Source organism: Myxocyprinus asiaticus, chromosome 33, assembly GCF_019703515.2.
Source record: "Myxocyprinus asiaticus isolate MX2 ecotype Aquarium Trade chromosome 33, UBuf_Myxa_2, whole genome shotgun sequence".
Lineage (NCBI taxonomy): Eukaryota > Metazoa > Chordata > Actinopteri > Cypriniformes > Catostomidae > Myxocyprinus > Myxocyprinus asiaticus.
In genome coordinates, this window is record NC_059376.1 from 30,541,196 (window position 1) to 30,566,928 (window position 25,733).

The 25,733-nt window shown below is 38.2% G+C and overlaps 1 protein-coding gene across 2 annotated transcripts in view; it reads left to right on the plus strand.

The window, feature by feature from the left end:
• The window catches only part of LOC127424511 (metalloprotease TIKI2-like), a 106,961-nt gene that overhangs the window by 71,351 nt on the left and 9,877 nt on the right, over positions 1 to 25,733 (plus strand). For both annotated transcript variants that reach the window (XM_051669812.1, XM_051669811.1), the window contains exon 4: positions 8,102 to 8,276. In XM_051669812.1, coding sequence (XP_051525772.1) covers positions 8,102 to 8,276 — 175 coding nt within the window. The remainder of the gene's footprint in view (positions 1 to 8,101; positions 8,277 to 25,733) is intronic.

A 25,733-nucleotide genomic window follows, 5' to 3' on the forward strand; every position in this document is an offset into this window, starting at 1 on the left:
ACAGAGCACTGAGTGCCAGGAAATCCAGGCACAAGAACAGTTTTTACCCTCAGGCCATTTTCCCCATGAACAATTAAACTGCCTCAGGACTCCCCCATAGTGCAATAATGTAAATACAGATCTCATGTACATATGTAAATTCACATATTTATTTCAATAACTGTACATACCCCTACCTTGCACATACATTACCACTTGCACGTGTATATGCCATTCTGTTATATGTCCTATTATTTGTATGTCTATTTATACTCTTACCTTGTTTTATATTCTGTCTCACTGCAGTGTTCTGTGTGCACTTGTTTCTCCTATCACCAAAAAAATTCCTTGTGTACGTGAGAACACTTGGCAATAAAGCTCATTCTGATTCTGATTCTGAACGTGACAACAATGGTATCATAAATTGTGCTGCTTTAGCTCAAATTACAGCTGTGTCATATTGGATAGCCCCACCCACTGTGCAGTCTCAATGTTCCAAAATTCAGCTCTTCAGATCTGTACTTTAAGTATCAATATCTTTAGACTGTCTGTTATTGTGTATTGACATGCAGCAGTTTTGTGTTCGTGTTTGGATGACTATTAATAAAGACTATACAGCCCATAAAAAACAACCAAATAACAAAAACAAAAAAACAAACAACACACACACACACACACATAAGTTGATGAGCTATCATTATGAAGACTCTTTATAGACATAATGATTTTTATACTGTACAAACTATAGATTCTATCCCCTAACCCTAACCCTACCCCTAAACCTAACCCTCACAAAAAACTTTCTGCATTTTTACATTTTCAATAAAACATCGTTTAGTATGATTTTTAAGTTATTTGAATTATGGGGACACTAGAAATATCCTCATAAACCACATTTATAGCATAATACCCTTGTAATTATCAGTTTGTAACCTAAAAAAAAGTCCTTGTAAATCACCCAAACCCGCCCACACACACACACACACACACACACACACACACACACACACACACACACACACACACACACAAATGCATAAACATACTGTACTACCTTGCTTCTGGTCCTGTTCTTAAGCATCATGCAAGTCTGTTGTATTGGAGCGTGTATGTGTGTACAGTATATTAGTGGAATTGTGATTGTGCATGATGTATTGGGGTCATTTTTTGCTGCAGCAGGTTCCCTCTGATGGATGGCCTATAATTCTCCACTTCACCCAGATACACGCTAACAGATTAAAGCTTTTCAACACCACACACATACAGTGAGAGAGAGAGAGAGAGAGACAGAGACAGAGAGAGAATGAACATTTAAGGAAAATTGTGAGGGAGTGGTGAGAGGAGGAAGGGAGGGAATTTTACTCTGTTGTTTCATATTTCCTGCAAAGGTCAGACACAGGGCAGATAATGGCTGTACTGTCTGATAAGGTATCTGTGTGCTCTCTCCTTCTGTGCTTTCTACCTCTCTAAAGAAAGCTTGTACTGAAAAAAAAATATATTCAACAGCAAAATTCAGGAACTACAATATGTGCAAGAAAAAATAAAATATGCTGCAAGTTCATCAATCTCATGGGTCTTCCAATCTCTTCTCTCTGTCTGGCCACAACATTTCATCTACATCACACCTGATATCCTCCCTTGCAATGCAACGAGGGAAAAATCTTTTGGCATGATGCAGCCATCCCCTACAACAATCTGCTGTGATATCCTCACAACCAGCATCCATTGCGCTCAGTAAGGACAACTGGTCGTTAAGACGGTGATCATCTCCATGCAGAAAATAACTCCTCAATGGGATTTAGGAATGGGGAGTATGGTGGGAGAAACTCCATCAAAAAACGTAGGTGGGCAACAAACCATTCCCTGACTGTATTTGAAGGATGGAAACTTACGTTGTCCCAAACTATAACATACGTTGGCAAGTCATTTCTTACCAACCCCTTCTCATTCTCAGGAATGAGATCCCTCTAAAGAGTTTCCAGGAAATTGAGGAGACGTTGTGTGTTATAGGGCCCATTGATGGGAATGTGGCTGAGTACACCATTCCCACATATGGCAGCACACATTGTAATGTTCCCTCCACACTGGCCTGGCACATCAACAGTGGCTTGGTGACCAATAATATTATGGCCACGTCTCCTGGCTTTGGTCAGGTTAAATCCTGCCTTAACATAATACACAAAAACATGTGGGGATTCATCAGCCTCCAGCTACATCACTCTCTATAAAAGATAGTAAGGCAATTTAGCAATTTAGGAAATAATTTACAGTAGATATTGTAAATCATACAGTTACACATATCCCACATTGTGTAACATATTCTGTATATACAGGTTGTACTTGTCAATACTGAAAGACAAGGAGATTACAGCACTGTGTAGTGTACAATGATGAATTCTTACCTGTACATACAAGTCTATCCATCTGACAACTATTACAAAAATACCACATAACTATTATGTATCTAATATATGTGTGACAGGTTATTGTGATTGTTGGTTGTTCTATTTAGCATGTAGGGATTTACACAATTGTAACGCTGATGGCAAAGACAGGCTGATGAAGACAATGATGAAGTTAGAACCCAGGTGCCCACTACGCCCCAAAAACAAAACACAGAGTTCAAGAGGTAGCTGGGGGCTGTGGGGGGGGGGTGGATTTGAAGTGGTTACATGGCACGAAATGGTAATATGGTACGGCAGGATCCTGACTTGGCCATGGTAGGCGTGGATGCTGACTCATTGGCTGTGGCAGGCATGAGCAGTGGACCGTGGAGCAGAGGCGGGCCTGGACCGTGGAGCATAGGTGACATGGCATGGAGCAGTCTGGGGCTTGGCTGAGACGTGGCATGGAGCAGACTGAAGCTTGGCTGTGACATGGCATGGAGCAGACTGAGGTTCGGCTGTGACATGGCATGAAGTAGACTGAGGCGTTATTGTGACAGGCTCAGGTGTTGCTATGACATGACATGGAGCAGGCGTGGTGGTGACATGGCATGGAGCAGACTCAGGCGTGGCGGTGACATGGCATGGAGTAGACTCAGGCATGGCGGTGACATGGCATGGAGTAGACTCAGGCATGGCAGTGACATGGCATGGGGCAGAATCAGGCGTGGCAGTGACATGGCATAGAGCAGACTCAGGCATGGCGGTGACATGGCATGGAGCAGAATCAGGCATGGCAGTGACATGGCATGGAGCAGACTTAGGCATGGCGGTGACATGGCATGGAGCAGAATCAGGCGTGGCTGTGACATGGCATGGAGCAGACTTAGGCGTGGCTGTGACATGGCACGGAGCAGGCCGAGGCATGGCTGTGACATGGCATGGAGTAGACTCAGGTGTGGCAGTGACATGGCATGGAGCAGAATCAGGCGTGGCAGTGACATGGCATGGAGCAGGCCGAGGTGTGGCTGTGACATGGCATGGAGCAGACTCAGGATCTGGGGCAGAAGGTGGCACAAGCTCATCGACCACGATGTGGGACCCTGGCTCGTCAACCATGACATGGGACCTTGGCTCATCGACCACGACGTGAGACCCTGGCTCGTCGACCACGACGTGGGACGCTGGTTTGGCGGACATGACGTGGGACTCTGGCTCAGTGGTCGTGACGTGGGACTCTGGCTCATTATCCGCCTCCCCCACAGTGAACGGTGAACCACTTATCAGCAGGGCAAGGTCAATATACTGAGTCAGACTGTAGGTACTCCAACCGTCAGGCATCAGGGAGGAGACTGGCTCATTCAGCCCAAAACGGAAACAGTCCTTGAGGGCAATCTCATTAAAGTCGACCCTGCAGGCCAGAGCACAGAAGTCCTCTACATATTAGTCCAGGGGATGATTCCCCTGACATAAACGAAGAAGCTGAACTGCTGGGATCATTTTGCGGTCAGGTATTCTGTAACGAGGCTGGTAACAGGTAGACGAAGAGACGATGATGAAGTTAGAACCCAGGTGCAGTTTATTTACATAAGTACACAACAACCATAAATCCAAACGTGAAACAAAACATAAACATAAACATAAACTTAACTTGACTTGACTTGAACAATCCAACAATGTTACACTTACAATACCTGACAATGGACAATGGCAAACATGAGGCTTAAATACATGGACAAGGGAGAAACATGACAATGATAACCAATGACAAGACAGAACTGATAACAAGGTAACAAGACAATAAACCAATGAAAGCAAGACACATGAACATGGAGGGAAACATGAAATCACATGACCAGGGGACCACATGACATGAAACAGGGAATAACATGACATGGAACACATGACTATACAACAGGAACTAAACTTCCAAAATAGAAGACATTAACACAAAACATGAACAAAAACACATAAAACCATGACAACAATGAATGTGTATAATTGTATTTGAGAGTAATATCATTCAATAGCAAATTAATGCAAACTATTTTGATTTGCAAGACTTACTCAATGCATTTTGTGCCAAAGCAATTATAAATGACTACAGTCATGTGAACAAATGACCTAATATTCATATAGTTAGTCATATAGTTTGACGAAGTTTAATAGTCATTCGACGATTGTGCCAAAGCGATTGAGAAAAACTGTAAATGAAATTCTAAACAAAATATTGAGAGGCATTTGTTCATCTATTCCCATCAATCACAACCCAAGGATTTTAATGGCTGTTTATCTAATTTCTGTGACAATTCCCAACACTAAAACTTTACTATCTATCTATACATTAAATGTGAACTCATTAACACATTAATGACCAGACTTTTCCTAGAAATGTCTTTTAAATTAAAAGTATTTGAAAAATTTTTCACATTCTGTGCAGATCCATTTTTGCAAAAAGATCATTTAAATGGCGTAACTTAAGTGACTGGTGGGCACATATCTCGATATAGACACTCTCATTTAAAGCTATGCAAAGATAGAGATAAGATTTTCCCCACCGATCATTTATCACCTTATACGGCGACTGTTTTTAAAACATACAAAGTCACCCAAAAAAGTATATTCATATGGAAAGAGTGGTATAACCTTGGTCAACTTTAGCTGCCACAGACTTAAATGGGTTGTTGTCATATGTGTAACAACAGGGCTGCACAATTATGACAAAAATCATAATTGATGATTATTTCCCTTGATATTGTAATTACGATTCATTACTATTAATAGAATTTACATTAAAATACTAAATTTGGGTGGATCAGCTGTGTGCCATATACTTAATGTCAGCTACATATCCAAAAGAAGCTGAGAACTAATAATTAATGAATTCATTTATTGCTGTTTTAAACATCAGTAAATCAAGATTAGTTGCCTAAATGTTCAACTTCACATTGGCCCTCTTAGAAGCAGAAAAAACAAAGTTATTATTAACATTTTGAATCAGATATAAACAGAAAGCAAGCAACAGACTTGTCTGTGATTGGTTATAATGCTCAACCACTGCATACGTTAAATAAAAAATTAAACAGGAGTAGACCAGTAGACTGCTAAAATTCATTCTATATACAAAATGTATATGAAACTAGAATTAAAACAAATAATAACAAATAAAAATTGAAATAAAATAAGAAATTAGCATTAAAATTGAAATAGTTTTGACTGTTCATACTTCAGCTTCTGTTCAAATTCTGTTTATGCTTATAGAAGGGTCTTTATACTGTATGTTATGGAAAAGGAGAGAGAGAGAGAGAGTGGAAGAGGGCATTACACTAAAAGACTTCTGTAAAAGTGTAAATACACACACACACATAGTATTTAAATGTTTCTGAGCTCTGGATTCTAACAAGGGGCCACCTCACTGTTTCCCTTTTAAGTCTTTCTCTCTTCCTCTTTTCCTGGGCCATTATCCATTATGGGGATCTCTGGAGTATGTATAGCTAGTCAGGACATGGAAAGCACCTTGTTTCCGACCATCAATTAGAGCTAGGTCCAGAAATGAGTCCCATAATCATATATATGAACCTAATGCTCTGCTCCCTTTCAAAGATCTATACACACTGATTCCAAATGTATAAACACACTAAGCACCATTTTTCACCATGACAAACCTTTAAAGGTGAAGTGTTTAATGTGCTAGTGCTGCAAAAAGTACCTTTAAATTGAGACAATGAATTCTTACATACCCCTTCACATCACATTGCATACTGCACAATTTCGCAATGTGATGCTAAATTTATTTTTGCATCCTTTAGGTCAAAACTCACCAACTAACAATAATTAGTTTGGGACTTTCTAAGCACATGTGTATGAAAGCAGCATTTCAGATTTCAACAACTCATTCAGATGGATAGATTTATTATTATTATATATATATACAGTATATACACCGATCAGCCTCAACATTAAAACCACCTGCCTAATATTATGTAGGTCCCCCTCATGCCGCCAAAATAGCACCAACCCGCATCTCAGAATAGCATTCTAAGTTGCTATTCTTCTCACCACAATTGTACAGAGTGGTTATCTGAGTTACGGTAGACTTTGTCAGTTCGAACCAGTCTGACCTCTCTCATCAACAAGGCGTTCCCATTCACAGAACTGCTGCTCACTGGATGTTTTTTGTTTTTGGCACCATTCTGTTTAAATTCTAGAGACTGTTGTGTGTGAAAATCCCAGGAGATCAGCAGTTACAAAAATACTCAAACCAGCCCATCTGGCACCAACAATCATGCCACGGTTCAAATCACTGAGATCACATTTTTTCCCCATTCTGATGGTTGGTGTGAACATTAATTGATTGTTGGTGCCAGATGGGCTGGTTTTGGCTAGTATTTGCAGACATGTACTCTTGACATTTTCTCAACCAACTTCTTGAGGTATCACCCTGGGATGCTTTTTAAACAGTATTGAAGGAGTTCCCATCAATACTGGGCACTTATTGGCTGCTTTTCTTTATTATTTGGTCATCAATTTAAGTCATCAATTTCAAAAACTTTTTTTTTTTTTTATTAAATTTTAGTTTTACAATGAAATAAATTAATATGGTGGCACAATTATATTTTTGTCTGCAAAACTAATTTAAAACATTTAAGCATACGCCTTCAGATCAAAATTTTTTTAAGATCATGAGAAACATTTCAGTCAAGTGTTTCAAAATCTTTGACCAGTAGTGTGTATATATATATATATATATATATATATATATATATATATATATATATATATATATATATATATATATATTCATGTTTTATTCAGTTATATTATTTTACCTGCACCTGATCAGCCTGAATGTATAGGCAACTATTTTTAGTTTTATTTGTTTGTAACCTTTTCTTGTAGAGAAATGTATATGAGAATTTATTATAATTTAAACTCTGAGCATTTAGATTGTGTATTAGACAACTTTATTCTGAGGATAAATTACAAATTATTATGTGCATTTTGCTGATACATTGTTCTAAAAAATATTTTCTATCATACTTTGTCATTTAAGTGTTATGTCGAATCAAGATTATATCGAATCGTGAACATCATACTGTACATCGAACCGAATCATGAGATCAAATCGCCCCACCCCTAGTTCATATTGATGGTCTCTCAGTACAAGAAAAATAAAAACCTACAGCAACAACAAAAAAGTGAAAAGAGTTGATATGGCAAGCAATTGCTGACAAAACAGTAATGAGTTTCTTAGAGGGTGACAAATATTTCCATCACGCTTGATAGGAATATTCTTGGAGTAAAATTTAGCCAACAATTTTTGTCACTTTTTCATGGAACATTTGATGTAAATAAGCCTTAAGATGCTGTCTTGAGGTGTTTCCCTATTATTCTCTCTTTCTCTTTCACACCCATTCCTTCTTAATTCTTTGAAGTTTGTTTTCCCATTCCTTTTCCCATTTATTCTGTCCATCCCTAGTATGCATAACGGACTGTGTAGACAAACCCAACCAGCTGTAGAATGGTTCACACATACACTTTACTGTGCAGCAAATCAGTCAGAGTGTGTGGAGCTCAAAAACATATGCACACTGACAGTAAAACTGCATCTCTATGTGTTTGTGGCTATCACATTCCGCAATGTGGCGTAAATATCTTCGCTGCCCAGTTTGTCACTCACATACAGGCTCAGATGTATGACAAGCCTTTCATAATACCTCTCTCTCTCTCTTTCTCAGCTTCCACATTTTATCAACAGTTCCCTGCCAGCTCACGAGCGCTTGACGGCGCAGCAGATTGACAGTTACCTGCGGCAGGAGCTCATTTACAAACGCAATGTGCGGATGGCACGTCGTGTCTCCGCCCTCCTGCAGAGAAGCCCCACCCAGAGCTTCTTTTTTGCTTTTGGAGCTGGTGAGTCACACAAACTGCATGACTATCTCTCACACACTCTTAACCACATGAAGGTGAGATCAGTTCACACTGACAAGGAATCAGCCTAGCTTTGCATGTACATACACACACACACACACACACACACACACACACACACACTTCCCCAGATGGCAGTAAAACCAAATGGCCCCAAAAAGTTTTCCCACTGCTGAGCAATGCACACATTACTTTCATTCCTGTTCTATGTGCACCTGTGTGTGTGTGTACTTCTGTATGTGTGAGTTTACAGGATAAATAGAAACAGAAAGGCTTTGTTCTGAATAGTACACTAACATACTACTTTCAGGGTTCCCACGCATCTTTTGCAATGCAGTTTTTCAGTCATGGAAAAGTAATGGAAAATTAGAAAAATACCTAAATGTCCTGAAAAATAATTATTTGTCCTGGAAAATATTTCAGTATCATAAAACGGTTTGACTGTGTTGCTAGCAAGGTTTCCGTTACATGTACAAAATCATGGTAATGATCGGGACTCGGAATAGGGGTCAAATACACAAATTCGTATCGTTTTGTCAGCACCAGCGGCTGCGCATTGTGAAACAACATCAACAGTTAAGGGCGCTTACATCCTCATGATTGATTACAGCAGCAGCCAATCGTGTGCTTGGCAAACGCAGTCCAACCGAGGCAGATTGCTTGATTGGTGACAGCTAAGGCCAGCAGAGCCTCACAGTGGAGATGGAAGCGGCATTCGTGAAACTTCTCATTCATAAACAAACTGAATGACCTGGTACATGTACCAACCGACTGAATGAGAGGGGCATGTTGTTCATTTATTTCAGCATCGGCATGTGAGTCTATTTTGTTCATCACGGAGAGAAACATGTGGAAGAGCTATTAATGCATAAAAGTGACTGATGTTTATACATGTTGGGGGTTTTCACATGACTCACATCAGCGCTGCCGAATACATTGAAGTCTATGAAGTGACGTGTCAGTGCAACCTCGGTTCCAACTTCACACCTAAGTGTTTTTCACATACGTTTTTGCCTCACAAATGATGTCTTTGAGAGTACAAAGCTACAATAAATATTTTAAAACTGTCCAAATTTATGAAGAGATATTGAATGTCTCATCATTTATTTTAATTAATTATTATCTTATTGTTTCAGAGAATCCAGAGACCCCAGTTATTGAACTACAATAATTACATTCAGGCCATTTTTATTTATTTTTTTATCCTCATCCAAATAAATGTTTTCAATGTTTATTGTGCACACCTCCCATTTTCTTGCATGGCAAGCTTGTAAATTCGCCCCTCCATGACGCTTTCGGCAACGCTTGTCATGTGGAGGGCAAAGCGCCGCTTGACGCTGGCGTTGAACGGAGCGGTGATGCCTTGACTCAACTCATGTGAAATGTGCTTTACAATGACGAAAGGACATTATTGAAACTCAGAATTATTATTATAAGCAGGGCTGCCAACTCTCACGCATTGACTGTTCTCACGTTCCCACGCCACAAGTCCCTTTTCTCATGCAGTGATAATGTCGTGGAGCAAAGAAGACTCTGACAGCGCACGGACAGACAAGACAGAGCAGGCAGCACTGTGCAGCAGCGAGTTATTCAGATCAATCAGGGGGAAACTTTTGCTCGCAAGAGAGTTGCAAGCCAGTGGGAGTCAGCTTATATCGCTGTTACCACATATAGTATGAGGAAAACATGGATAAACAGTTATAAAAATGGCATTAGCAATAAAATACAGAATGTCATGGAATATGACATATTTGGATGAAAATGAATGTTTGAATGTACAATTAATCATATTAAAATTGTTTTATGTCCTAGTGTGATAATTAAACTAAAAAAGTCTCTGATTTAATTGAGTAAATAAATAATCTGCAAGTGATGCGTGCTTCAAAATAAATGTGTAGAGACGGCCGTTCATGCACTGAAAACACCTTATACTTATGTACATGTAATTATTTTTTTTTTTAATACATTTGCAAAGATTTCAAACAAACTTCTTTCACATTGTCATTATGGGGTATTGTTTGTAGAATTTTGAGGAAAATAATGAATTTAATCCATTTTGGAATAAGGCTGTAACATAACAAAATGTGGAAAAAGTGAAGCGCTGTGAATACTTTCTGGATGCACTGTACTCACCGACCACTTTATTAGGTACACCTGTACACCTATTTAGTCATGCGATTATCTAATCAGCCAACTTGTGGCAGCAGTGCAATGCATAAAATCATGTAGATACGGATCAGAAGCTTCAGTTAATATTCACATCAACCATCAGAATGGGATAAAATGTGATCTCGTCCATAGCATGATATTTGGTGCCATACAAGCTGGTTTGAGTATTTCTGTAACTGCTGATCTCCTGGGATTTTCATGCACAACAGTCTCTAGAATTTACTCAGAATGGTGCCAAAAACAAAAAACATAAAGTGAGCGGCAGCATAGACTTTCTGTCAGCTTGAAAATGTCTAGCAATTCTCTGTTGGCCTCTCTCATCAACAAGGCATTTCCGTCTGCAGAACTGCCGCTCACTAGATGCTTTTTGTTTATAATATTAAATAATAAATAATACTTATTCATTTTTCATAACAAATCTATTCCCCCCACTTAAGAAAAACACTGTGTTTTATAGGGGCCTTTAGCCCCTGCAACAGAGGGGCTTTTTACCCTAAATGCTATCCTTTCACTTATTGGATAGTTATTGAATTTTTTTTATATAATCATCTTGAACAAAATTGAAAATGACAAATAAGTATTTTGTTTTCAAATAAATGTGATAATTTCCAAGACATTTCGTTAGATAAATTTACAACATTTAAAAAAGTGTTAAATATTAGATCAAATTACCTTAAAATCAAACTTTATACACTGCACGCAATGATCTCATGGAACAGGACATTTTTGCAGTGCATAGTGACAAACAGGTTTTTAGGAAAGAGCTGTGGTAGATTTTGTTGCTATTTAGTGTTTTTGGAGAAAATAAAATCAAAGGAGCCTTTTACCCTGTTGTACCCTATGTATATATTCATTTTGTTGATATAGCGTACTTCTGCCATCACTAATAAGACTACTTATTTTTCATCTTTTCAAGGATACCAGAATCATGTAGTGGGAAAGTTTATATTCAAAGCACAACAAAATGTTGTGTCAGACTAATCTGCAGGCGGGCATTCACATCTGGAGTAACATGGAAGTAAGTCACCAGTTAATGTGAAAACCAGTTAAACCATAACTCTGGCTTTACTATACTGTTATGAGAAGGAGTTTAGACCCATTTGTTGACTGGAATGCCAGGCACGACATTGCAAAAATAGAAACAATTAAAAAAACAGAATGCCCTGTCACTCGTCGCGTGTCATGGCTGGTTAGAACAAAAATTTCAGATTAACATGGAAAAGATACCTTTTATCGTGTGTCGTGTCTGGTTAGGTCATAGTGTTAGTTTTGGGATTTGGCTTAGGGAACAGGGTTAGTAAAAAATGTATTTCTGTTGACTGTTACGTTATATACAACTAAAAATACAACTTTTAGCGCCACCCTGTGTGCATTTCACCTCAACAATACTTGAAGCTTTGGCCACTAGGGGCAGTGGTTTCTAATTTTGGTAGGCACAGACCAATTTCAGCTGCAGAACTTTCTACCTCCTGTCACCGAGAGAGAAAACGATCTTCACTTCTTTGTGTGTATTCCCTTAAAGCAAATATGTAAATTGGAGTGCGGAGTAAAAGAATAGTTCCCAGCTTGTGACTTAATCCAAACCCACAAACACCTCTGCACAAACTCACTCACACAGAGGGAGAAGACTGGCAGCTCTTCTTGTCTACATGCAGAGAGTGTGAGCTGTTTGTTTCAACTGGCATTCCAAGCTAATGTTGCTAATATTTCCTGAGCACTGCATCAAGTCCTGAGGGATACCGGTGGTGTGTGTAATGTGTATGAGCTTGTGTTTATGTTTGTGTTTCTTTCATAAGCACTGATGTTCAGATTCTGGGGTTTTCTTTTACATAGTAGTGAGCATGTTTTTTTTATGTGTTTGTGGTATAGGCTCATGTATATTGCTTCATTTATATTTACATTTTTGCATTTGGAAGACATAATTGCAATTTGAGCGACTATTAGTGCATTCAAGGCATACATTTTAGTGAGACACATGATCCCACTGTGTCGATTTCAAAGTGAGCATAAGTGATAACAGTAAACAGTAATTGTTTTTTTCTGATTGTTGTGACTGTGACAAATCTTTAAATATGTCACAGTCACAACACTTATCCATGCTCAATAAACCAATACACTTTGGTGTTAGTTGGCCTCTATGTCCATGTAAACTGTGTTTAAGCAAAGCTCTTGTTTGAGTTACTAACAGCTACTTTGCACTGGACTTAGACCACTTGGAAACAGATCAGAACCACTGACACAAAGCAAAATTAGGAGCTAACTTGGCTGGGAGGGTTCTAGTTACCAGAGCGTTCCACGAGTCTTTCAGAGGGTGATTAAACTATATGCTATGCCGGTAAAGTGATTTGAACAGGCCATCCATCTTTGCCCCACCAAAGTCGCTACCCCCTTCCCTTTTTCCCATCCAATAGCATGTTCTAATTCTAGAGGAAGCCCTGTGGCACAGGCTACGAGGCTCTTTTGGGAAATCAGACACACATACGCTCACATACCCACAACCCAATCCTTCATACCTGAGTAACGTATAGCAGGAAAGAACTCCACAAATTGAGGAAACCAAATGCCTAGCTATTAAATTGTTATGAATTCATAGGTTTTCTGTGAAAGTTACTGCCTCCTGCTGGTTTGGAGTAGTAGAACGCATTAAATAATTATTAAAGGAACATTCCAAGTTCAATTCTAGTTAAGCTCAATTGACAGCATGTTGCATAATTTTTTACCAAAAAATAAAAATAAAAGAAAATATTCAGACTTATTTTCTATTCCCCTATTTTCTTGGTGTTACATCTGGGTTACAGTGAGGCACTTGTGTAAATGTAACAATAATGTTTTAAAAGTGTAGCCACAAGACGTAAACAGTATATATGGTTTAGTGTGATAAAATCGCTTCCTAACCTTTTCTGTGGAAAGTTAAATCCAATTTTACAACTTCGTTACCATGACGGTTGTAACGCTGTAAATCCTGTAATCCCACAAAAATGACGATCTAGGGGCCTGGGTAGCTCAGCAAGTAAAGAAGCTGACTACCACACCTGGAGTCGCAAGTTCATATCCACGGTGTGCTGAGTGACTCCAGTCAGGCTTCCTAAGCAACCAATTGGCCCGGTTGCTAGGGTGGGTAGAGTCACGTTAGGTTAACCTCCTCGTGGTTGCTATAATGTGGTTCTCGCTTTCGGTGGGGTAACGTGTTCAACAAGCCACGTGATAAGATGTGCGTATTGACAGTCTTAGACGCGGAGGCAACTGATGTTTGTCCTCTGCCACCCAGATTGAGGCTAGTCACTACGCCACCACGAGGACTTAGAGCACATTGGGAATTGGGCATTCCAAATTGGGGAGTTTTTTTTTTTTAAATGACGATCTAAACAGCTATTCAGTTCAAATAATACACAAATAAGTTTTAACAGAAGAATTAATAAAAGTGCTTTTATTAACCCTTATGTTCTGTTGAGATTTGCTTCACTTCCTCTTTGTTTGGGGTCACTGTTACCCCAATGATTAAAGTGCGAAAATGACAATTATAATTATGAAATAAACCTTTTTTTCCTGCTTAAATATTCCTTTCCATTTATCCTGAGCTCATTGAACTGATAAAAGAATATAAATAAGTGTATCGTTAACTTTTACATTTACTGAAGTAGGAATGTGCATTTCAGAAAAGCAACAAAATACAGAATATCATTTCTTAATTTACACAAAATAATGAAAACAATATATGTTATTGAACAAATATAAATATCCCTTTTGTTTGAAAAAAAAAAACAAAAAAAATCACAGAAAAAAATTGTTTTCCAAAATAGTAACATTCATTTGATATCTGTTAGATATCATTGTTTTAAAAATTAAGTAAATGCAAAAGTGCTTTTTTCACTACACACACTAACCAGGCAAACTAACTATGTGCAAATTTACAGTATATACACATCATCTGGGCAACAGGACAGCCAAATGTAAATTTCATGCAAATTTCAAGGGCACGAGAACTTTTTTTCTTTTCTAAAATAACCATATAACTTTTGAATACACAAAATAATAATAATAATAATAATAATAATAATAATAATAATAAAATGGTATATAGAAAGATTTTCAAACAGAACATTTCCAAAGCTCGATAACTGATGTGCTCTCTGTGATAGATTTAGCCAATACCAATATGTCTTGAACTGCTGATATTCAAAGAGTTTTTCTTTTATTCTCTCTATATACATATATAAAATATAATACACAAAAAGGATGGCCAAACACTTTTCTCCTAAAACCCTGTCACACCACAAAATTCCTGATACTGTATTATGCTAATGGTGAAAACCAAAAAAGATTAACTTTGTGCGTGTGCTGTACACAAATACTTGTGACATTTCAGACATCTTTTGTTAGTCTTTGAATAATTTTTTCTGGAGTAGAGCTGGCATCATCCACGTTTTCCAGCAGCTGCTGGAGAAGTGATTGCTTCAGGCCAACTTTGAATCTCCCTCACTGTGGATGCAGCAAAAAGTGGCCTAGGAAGGCACTCTCTCATGTCAATGTGAGGCCTCACCAAGGCATATCCTAGCTGCTTCAAGAATATTCTCCTCCGGTTCATTATGCCACCACACCACTCATTGTTGATGGCTGTATGTGGCAACCACTTTGTCCAGGTTGTCTACCCCTCCTTTTGTGTTATTGTAATCTAACACCATATCTGGTTTTTTGTCATCTCTTGTGCTCAAAGATGTATCTCTGTGCAATGTGCTCAACAGGAGGACATTTTTATTTTTGGGGGGGCAGTAGGAGAAAAGTGTAGTAGTGTCAGTGAATGCAAAGATGGACGATGTTGTCTCCCTTCCTTTAGTCTGAACAAGCTCTTTTGGAAGCTCTGGCTTGTTTTTTCTTATTGTCCCCAACACTGTAAGCTTTCTTTTCAGCAGTTCTTATCCTAGTGCATTTAAAGTAAAAAAGTTGTCACATGTCACATTATGGCCAGAGAGCCCATCAGTGACATCCATCACAACTCTCATAGTTTTTTTTTTTTTTTCTGATGCACCTCCAGGAGGTTTTCCTGTATAGACTTGTAATTTCCATGCATAGCTATTACTGGCATCACAAGCTGCCCATATCTTTATACCATATCTCACAGGCTTGCTTGGCATGTACTGCCGAAAGGGACGTTTTCCTCTGAATGGAACAAGACATTCATCGACAGTCACATAGGTACAAGGCTTATAGAAGAGGGGCATTTGCTGAACCCATCTATCCCAAAAATCCCTTATGGCTACCAGTTTGTCATGTTCCCTCCCGTGAACTCTTGTCTCCCTGTTGTCAATGTGTATAACTTGTGACAGGACGTGAAAAGTTTCAAGAGACATGGTAGCTGGGAAAATAGCTCTACCAGTCTTTGCATTCCAAAGGCTACTTGTAGCCTCACCTTTTGATCTGTATACTCCAGCAAGGAGCAGTAGTCCAATATAGCTTTGAAGGAGGATCGCATCTATATCTTTCCACTTGTCACCATAAACCTGCCTCCCCTCTAAATTTGTCATCTCAAGAATAATTCTTTCAATTGGAGGTGAGATGTAAAGCTCGAAAGCCAACTTTATGTCTGTGACATGGCTTACTGCATACCTGGTAGGACCTGGGACCATTTTGATTGTATTTGTATTGCTAAATCTACCCTTTTGTTCAGGTGGTGAGAGAGACCATGCCAATTTTCCATTTTTGGAAACAAATGTGCCCAGTCTGGGTAGCTGAGCAACAGGGGCCCCTTGTGGTTGTGAGGATTCAGAAGGGCCATCCTCTGGAGCATTGCTCTCATCAGAGGAGGATCCAACATAATCTGGGTCCTCCACAACATCATCGATTTCAGAAGCATTGTCTGACTCTGACACATCCTCCTCAAATTCACTGTCAGTGAGGCACCCGTGCCTCAAAAACACTGAATCTTGCTCTTTTATTCATTTACAAAACCAAAACATAGCCACAAGAGAAATCTAGCAGTGTAGAAGTTTTAGAATGATTCAGATTGTCCTGTCCATCCCTTTTTATTTGCTTGCTCCACCCCTATGCCAGACAAGGTAGAAACTCTAATTTCTTCCCGGGGATTTACAGGTGTATACCACAGATTCTTGCAGACGCACCCTTCCCCCCTCTGTGGAAACACTGCAAAATGTAATTTTGTGTGTGCGTGTGATAGAGAAAGAGAGAGAAAGAGTGTGTGTGTGTGTGTGAGAGAGAGAGAGAGAGCATGTATATGTGTGTCTGTGCACGCGTGAGAGTGAGAGCATGTATGTTTGTCTGACTGTGTGTATGTGTGTGTGTGTGTGTGTGTGTGTGTGGGCAGGTTTAAGTGGTTTACGAGGACTTTTTTTTAGGTTACAAACTGGTAATTACAAGGGTATTATGCTATAAATGTGGTTTATGAGGACATTTCTAGTGTCCCCATAATTTAAATCGTTTAAAAAACATACTAAACTATGTTTTATTGAAAATGTAAAAATACAGAAAGTTTTTTGTGAGGGTTAGGTTTAGGGGTAGGGTTAGGGTTAAGGTTAGGGGACAGAATCTATAATTTGTACAGTATAAAAATCATTATGTCTATGGAGTGTCCTCATAATGATAGCTGCACCAACATGTGTGTGTGTGTGTGTGTGAGTGAGTGAGTGAGTGAGTGAGTGTGGCCTATGCCAGACAAAGTAGTTTTCCTGGGGATTGACAGGTGTATACCACAGATTCTCGCAGATGCACACTTCCCCCCTCCTTGGGAACATTGCAAAATGTAATTTTGTGTGTGTGTATGATTGAGAACGAGAGAGAGAAAGTGTGTGTGTGAGAGAGATAGAGAGAGAGTGTATGTGTGTGTGTGTGTGTGTGTGTGTGAGAGAGAGAGAGAGAGAAAGAGAGAGAGAGAGAGCGAGAGAGTGTTTTATATTGAGAAATTGCACCTTAGGTACCAAACAGATTCAAAGCATGTGAAAATCCTTTGCTCTCAATAACATTTATTACTGGGGTCAATATGACCCCAAACATCACATGTGTGTAGTCATGTCAGAGAAGACATTATTATTAAGTAAAAAACACATTTCTGAAATGATCTTATGTAATTAGGAAAATTCATAAAATATCAGGATAAAAAAAAACAAAAAACGATGCAAATGTTTTTTTTTTACTATTTAAAGAGAGTCTGGGGTCATATTGACCCCAAACAGAACTTAATTGTTAAATTATAAGCTTCACATTTCTGCCTTTAAACTTTCCAAAAATCGGCCTCATTCACTTCTATTGTAAATGCTTTACTGTAACCTTGATTTTTGCTTGTTTTAAAGGAAAAGGAGGGACAAGTCAAAATTATTTTTGTGGTAATCAACATCATGCCACAAATGCTGTCGATTGAGCTTAACTTGTACTGAATGCGGAATATTCCTTTAAAACCAGGGCTTCATACAGACAGTTTTGGTAAAATTCTGTTTTTCATAATAAAAGTGATCCTTATTCTCTGAAGTTCCACTCTCCTTTCATCTCTTTTGCTTTGTTCTTTAGTGAGTGTGACCTTATGAAAGCAATGTTACATAAGAGTCATAACAGGTCAGCTGATAAGCATTAACATACCACCATGCCACATCTGTTAAAAGTACAGATCACACACACAGACACAAACATCTCTCATCTACATTTAGTATTTACATCCACAGAAACCTTCACATCTACAAACACATGGTGGGGACTTTCCATCGAATTTTATTATTTTAATATTGAGTTAATTATATTTTGTATCCCCTAACTCTACCTTTACCCCTACACCTAACCCTCACACAAACCTTTCTGTATTTTTAGATATGCATTAAAACATTTAGCATGTTTAAGCCATTTCCGTTGGCTGGTCCCCACAATGTAGGTAATTCCAGATTTTCTCATCCTTGTGGTGACATTTGGTCCACAGAATAGACACAACCTGACCCCCACACCCTTACATACACATGGTCTATGCCCTCATTTATATGAAAACAGTCATTTGTGAGCATACCAAGAAAAATAATTTTTCTCTCTCATAAACACATCAACTTGCATCCTAATTAGCAGTTTGATGAGCCAGGAGTGTGTGTGTGTGTGTGTGTGGTGTTTCAGCAATTTCTCATTTGCCTGGTTCCTCTGTACTGCTCAGAGTTTGTGCTCTTATTGAAAACATCCCTAGGAATTTCCTCTTCTTTAATACACACTCTACATACACGTGTGATGAGGAGCATTTGTTTTCTCAATAATGGCCTCAGATTTGTTTAGCTGTCAATATGATATGCATACGACACTAATAAATGACAAAGCTAATATCATAAACACTATAGAACTGATACAGTCAGTTTCAGTGAACACATGGGACACTGTTTATCTCTTACTGTGTTTGTGTGAATGTGATCATTCTTGAGTGTGCATGTTTGTGTGTTTAGTGGGAACTTGCGGCACATGTGTTCTGCAGTTGTTTGTGGCGGTCGTTGTGTCATTCCTTACAAAAGTGCTCAGAAACAATCGCCTCAAAGGACCCTTTGAAATGAAAATTTTCGTAAAGTTCAAACAACGAGAAAGAAAGAAAAAGAAAGAAAAATCACAAATAAAATCTCTTTGATATTTCAATGGTTTCTCCTTGACAGCAATGGGTCCCACTTTATATTAGATTTCTTTAACTACTACATATGTACTAACTTAAAAATACATACAATGCAATGTATTTATTGTGTAAATACATGTTGTTATGTAAAATACAAGATTCATATTTGCTGCTACTGAGGTTGAGGTACAGGTCGGGTTAGGAGCAGGGTTTAGATTAAGGTTAGGGGTTAAGTGTTATTGTTGGGGTAGGTTTAGGATTAAGGGTAAAGTAAACAGTGTAACAACAGATCTAATTAAATGCAGGTACTTTAAATGGAAGTACGAGTATGCAGTATGCACATAATAGGTACACTGTATCAAATGCTTGAATACATAGTTGTCAAAGACTACTAATATAAAGTGGGTCCCAGCAATGGGATTAAATGGAGAGCAAATGGAGACTTTTGCTGTAGTCTTCTGCTTCTTAGATACAGTATTTCTCTGGAGAAAAAGACCAAAGTAATCTCACGTGTCACCTCTAGATTTAAAGAAGATACAGGTATCTGCTGTCTATAGATATGGAAAAAATAGTACGAGAAGTGTGGTATTATGCCATTCCTAAATCAGCATATGTAAATCTCATGCCAGTCCCGCTAGACATATACATACCAGAAGACTGGTAGGAAATGGAGATATGATTAACAGTTTCCAGTGTCAAGAGGTAAGCAGGACATTTTCTTTTGTACAGTCCTATCATTAAATAGCTACTCCAAATGGAAACACAATAAAAAGCTTAACTATTAAATGCCAATAAATTGTAATGGCTTTTGGACCCTGGAGGAATCAGTCTGTGTGTCTTGAGCTGCGGTTCTGTTTTGGTCTGTATCTCTGAGGACATTTGTGCCGAAGCTGAAGGGACTCTCACTGCTAATTAGATCAGCAGATCTCATTATCTGACTCTGCTATTACATGCCTCATTAGCTACTAAAACAACTGATCTTAGTGCTAATACAGTTTATGCTCACATTACACATTACAGTACATGTGATCTCTATTCACCCACACACAGTTACTCACACACTTTTAAAGAGTTTGTGAATGCACTCACAAACTCCACAGTCTGTGATTTATTATGTGAATTATTTCAGCTGCATTGTAAAGGAAGTTTACCAAAAAGAAAGGTATTGTGGGAATTATAGCAGTCAACAAATTTTGAGAGTCTCAGTGGAATTGAACAAGAGTGAAAAAAGAGAATATCAGCAAAGTATGTCCCTGAAACAATTTGAGGGATAGTGATCTGTGTCTTGTTTCAGTTTCTAACTTACTCTATTTTCATTATTACATTTATTGGCTCATTTAGTCTTATTTTTATTTTATCTATTTTATCAGCTCTTGTTTAATAAATGACTTAATCTTTTGTGTTTAATCATTTGCCTTTTTAAAGCATGTTTATAAAAACATGCTCTAGCTTTTCTTCCCCTTTTTTATATACTGTAGGTGATCCTATCCCACCCGAACAATGCTGCCAGGACACAAAATAAATACATACTAATTAAAAATATAAAAAAATAAATTTAAAATGAATAGAAACCTAAAATGAACAAACGCAAACATGTCTAGATGCAAATATGACCTTTCAATGTAAAGAATTATTAGCACAGAAACCGAAACATGCAGTTTCACATTAAAAGCCATAATATATTCTTTATAAAATCCAGAAAATGTCTTCTTTAATTTATATACTTTGTTCTGATTTTTTTATTTAATTGAATTGAATTTCAAATTTAACAATTAGAACAAATTCTGGAACAAAATAATATATATATATTATATATAATAATGTATATACACTGGTGGCCAAAAGTTTGGAATAATGTACAGATTTTGCTCTTATGGAAAGAAATTGGTACTTTTATTCACCAAAGTGGCATTCAACTGATCACAATGTATGGTCAGGATATTAATAATGTGAAAAATTATTACAATATTTAAAAAATGTTCAGAACTTCTTAAACTACTTCAAAGAGTTCTCATCAAAAAATCCTCCACATGCAGCAGTGAAAGCTTTGCAGATCCTTGGCAATCTAGCTGTCAAGTCTGTCCAGATACTCAGGTAACATTTCACCCCACACTTCCTGTAGCACTTGCCATAGATGTGGCTGTCTTGTCAGGCACTTCTCATGCACCTTACAGTCTAGCTGATCCCACAAAATCTCAAAGGGATTAAGATCCATAACACTCTTTTCCAATTATTTGTTGTCCAACGTCTGTTTCTTTGCCCACTCTAACCTTTTCATTTTGTTTTTCTGTTTCAAAAGTGGCTTTTTCTTTGCAATTCTTCCCATAAGGCCTGCACCCCTGAGTCTTCTCTTTACTGTTGTACATGAAACTGGTGTTGAGCGGGTAGAATTCAATGAAACTGTCAGCTGAGGACATGTGAGGCATCTATTTCTCAAACTAGAGACTCTGATGTACTTATCCTCTTGTTTAGTTGTACATCTGGCCTTCCACATCTCTTTCTGTCCTTGTTAGAGCCAGTTGTCCTTTGTCTTTGAAGGCTGTAGTGTACACCTTTGTATGAAATCTTCAGTTTTTTTGGCAATTTCAAGTATTGTATAGCCTTCATTCCTCAAAACAATGATTGACTGATGAGTTTCTAGAGAAAGCTGTTTCTTTTTTTGCCATTTCTGACCCAATATTGACCTCAAGACATGCCAGTCTGTTGCATACTGTGGCAACTCAAAAACAAACACAATGTTAAGCTTCATTTAATGAACCAAATAGCTTGCAACTGTGTTTGATATAATGGCAAGTTATTTTCTAATACCAAATTAGGAATTTAACATGATTACTCAAGGATAAGGTGTTGGAGTGATGGCTGCTGGAAATGGGGCCTGTCTAGATTTGATCAAAAATGACTTTTTTCAAATAGTGATGGTGCTGTTTTTTACATCAGTAATGTCCTGACTATACTTTGTAATCAGCTGAATGCCACTTTGGTGAATTAAAATACCAATTTCCTTCCGAAACAGCAAAACTTGTACATTATTCCAAACTTTTGGCCGTCAGTGTACATATATAACAAATAATATTTGAATTTAGTTTGTTAATACTTTGTGGTAATTGTTTACTCCAAATATTTTAGTTCAATTATTTTGTGCTTCTTTGGCAAATTAAAGGAATGTTCCGGGTTCAATACAAGTTAAGCTCAATCGATAGCATTAGTGGCATAATACTGATTAACACAAAAATTTATTTTGACTCGTCCCTCCTTTTCTTTAAAAAAAGCAAAAATCTTGGTTCCAGTGAGGCACTTACAATGGAAGTCAATGTCAAACCACAAACGATAAAATATTCACTGTTTCAAAAGTATAGATACAAGACAAAAAGGATATGCGTGTTAACACGATTTTAGTGTGATAAAATCACTTAGAAACCTTTTCTGTGTAAAGTTATATCCAATTTTACAACTTCGTTACCATGACGATGTTATGTCAACAAACCCTAAAATCCATGAAATGACTGTAAAAAAAAAAAAAAAAAAAAAAAGCTCAATACACAAATTTCAACAGAAGAATTAATGCAAGTGCTTATATGAAATTATAAGGTTCACATTTCTGTGTTTAAAATCTCCAAAAATTGGTCACACTCACTTTCATTGTTCCCATTGCCTCACTGTAACGAGTCGAAATAATTTTTTTGTGGTAATCAACATTATGCCACAAATGCTGTTGATTGAACTTAACTTGTATTGAACCGGGAACATTCCTTTAAATGTAGAATTTTGTCATGCCAATAAAGCACACTAAATTCTGAGTCTGAGAGAGTGAAAGAGAAAGGTAACATGTTACTACTCTCTTCAAGTATGCTAATGTGTGCACATACCATTAAATATGTAAGAAAGGCTTCTTTGTCTTGAATCATGCCTGCTGCTTCACGCAGCCACTTCAGTGTTCCAAGAATGAAGTGAAGACCCTAGCTGTCAGAAACTAAAACAAACCACAGGGGCAATTTCCCCTAAATGGTTTAACCCTTGTGAGCTTTGACTGTTAATGCTCTCTTGCTCTCCCTCTCTTTTAGTTGAGTGCTTTCCCTAACCGTGAAAATGTCCCGATCCATTGCTCTCTCTCTCTCGCTCTCTCTCTCTCTCTCTCTCGTGTTCGTCCGCCACCCCACAGTCACTGTAAGAGAAATGTAAATATTTAAAGCCATGAAGGAAACGGCTTCAATGTTTCTGCATTAAACCCCTGAACCCCAAACAGACTTTAAAACAGTTCAGCCCATTTTCCTGAACCCCTACCATACCCAACAGCAGCCTCATTAAAGTGTCTGCTGAGCCACCACCAGAGGATTCCCGTCGGACAGGTAAATGAGAGAAGCACCCTCTTAATTCCCACTAATCTCTAGGCTCAACTCAGATCCCAGAGATGGCCTGAGGGCTAGAATTTTCTGATCTCGCTGTGAGATTTACAGGAGGTTTGAGAGCTGTTCTCCTAACTGATCTGCGGGTCATACACTCTCGCATACACTTGGGGCAGTGCAGAGGGTTTATTGACTCAGAGACCACGTTGAGATTTATAGATTTCCTGCTGCTGTAAAAACTTGCAGAGGACAGTATGTATGTGTATGTGTGTGTGGATTAGATGGAGCTGTACTGAATTAGAGGTCAGTAGCTTGTGAGGTAATCACAGAGAGCTGGATAGCAGCTAAATAAATGACTCCGATTGAGTCTGCTGTGGAGGATTCCCTTGAGCATCTGACACTACACAGTCACAGATACACACACACATATGCTCATAATAAAAGACAGCATGCAGGCAGAGAGCAAGCATTACAAAACTAGCACTTCATTTTAAAAAATGGAAACAATGTCTATGTCTACCTAACACTTAAAATTAGTTTTGTTGGTAAAACCGAATGCATTCAGGTTTATTCAGTGATGTTAAATAATATTTCTAAATTGAAACAAATCAGTCAATTTAGATGTTACAACACATAGCACATCAGTGAACAGTTCTTTCAGTGTATAATCAAAGAAAATGCAAGCTGGATGGCCCACAATGCCGGATACCATGATTTTGGCAAGTAGGACATGTTACTGGATGAACGTCCTTGTTGGTTTTGGAATAATATTCCAGTCAACCAATCAGATTTTAGGGATAAAATTAAAATACATTTTAGTAAATTTCACAGGTAACTTTTTGAAGATGGTGTTCCCATCATGCACCGGGCTTTAATGAGCTTGCATGGTTTCACTGCTTGCAAGTTGATTAACACTGTTTTTATTGTTGATTTCATTGTTATGTTTGGTAACTTATTGTTTCTATCACCAGTTATGCAAGGTGATATTGTCTAATAGACTACATAGCATGCATTAAGCTTCCCTGTGGAAGGCTTTCATGTGTCATGAGATACATGACTAAGTATATTAAAAAAAAAAGCATTAAAATGCTAAGAAAAAATAATAATAATGTAAAAACAAGGCTTAATGTAGTGCTTATAGTATTGCTTGAGTAAAATGTACAAACAAAGAGTGAGTAACATTTTCTACGAGTACTGCAAAGTAAACTTTACTTGAGAATTTCTAATTAGAGCCACCAAGAATTGTGTGTAGCCTTTACTTGAAAATATGGTCTTACTAGCAATTTCTGCGTGGAAGTTGTTTCCTAGTTTGTTTGTTTTTTTTTTTAAGTAAACTACATTCCAAGACCCCATTTCCTTTTTGGTGATTGGATCGCATGTGGTCGGCGCTAAATACAGGTCTTAACGGGGTCTAAAACATTTTGTGATCGGATCACAAAAACCACACATGTATGCGGTCAAAAACGCATGTAACCGCATCACATTTGACATAGTGATTTATGTATGTCATTATGAAACAGAGTTCCTCCCCTCCAAATCCGAACACAAGTGGTCACAGGAGACGCATTTAAATGAGTAGGTGTAAACAGTGGTGTCTCACCTGACCACACTGAGACGCATCTTAATACCAGGTGGAAACGGGGTCCAAATTGTTTCAGTGCAGCGTCAGCTTCAGTGTTATCCCCACCGCCACATCGTGCTTCCATAAAGCTTTGTAACACAGCATTCAAAGTTCAAACGTTTTCAACTTTTACCCTGTCACACTGACCTTTCAAAATGTCAGCCAATGATTACTGGGCAATTTGCATATTAGCAAAATCTGTCTTTGAAATGACAGGTCCAGCTTTACACCAAAGTAATTTTCAGAAACATTTTTGCCTCACTAATGATGTCTTTTAGATTATAAAGCAACAAAAATATTTAAAAACTATCATGAAGAGGGGGCCTGGGTAGCTCAGCAAGTACTGACACTGACTACCACCCCTGGAGTCGCGAGTTCAAATCCAGGGTGTGCTGAGTGACTCCAGCCAGGTCTCCTAAGCAACCAAATTGGCCTGGTTGCTAGGGAGGGTAGAGTCACATGGGATAACCTCCTCGTGGTCGCGATTAGTGGTTCTCGCTCTCAATGGGGCACGTGGTAAGTTGTGCGTGGATTGCGGAGAGTAGCATGAGCCTCCACATTCGGAATCTTCACGGTATCATGCACAACGAACCACGTGATAAGATGCGCAGATTGACGTCTCAGAAGCGGAGGCAACTGAAACTTGTCCTCCGCCACCCAGATTGAGGTGAATAACCGTGCCACCACAAGGATCTACTAATTAGTGGGAATTGGGCATTCCATATTGGGAG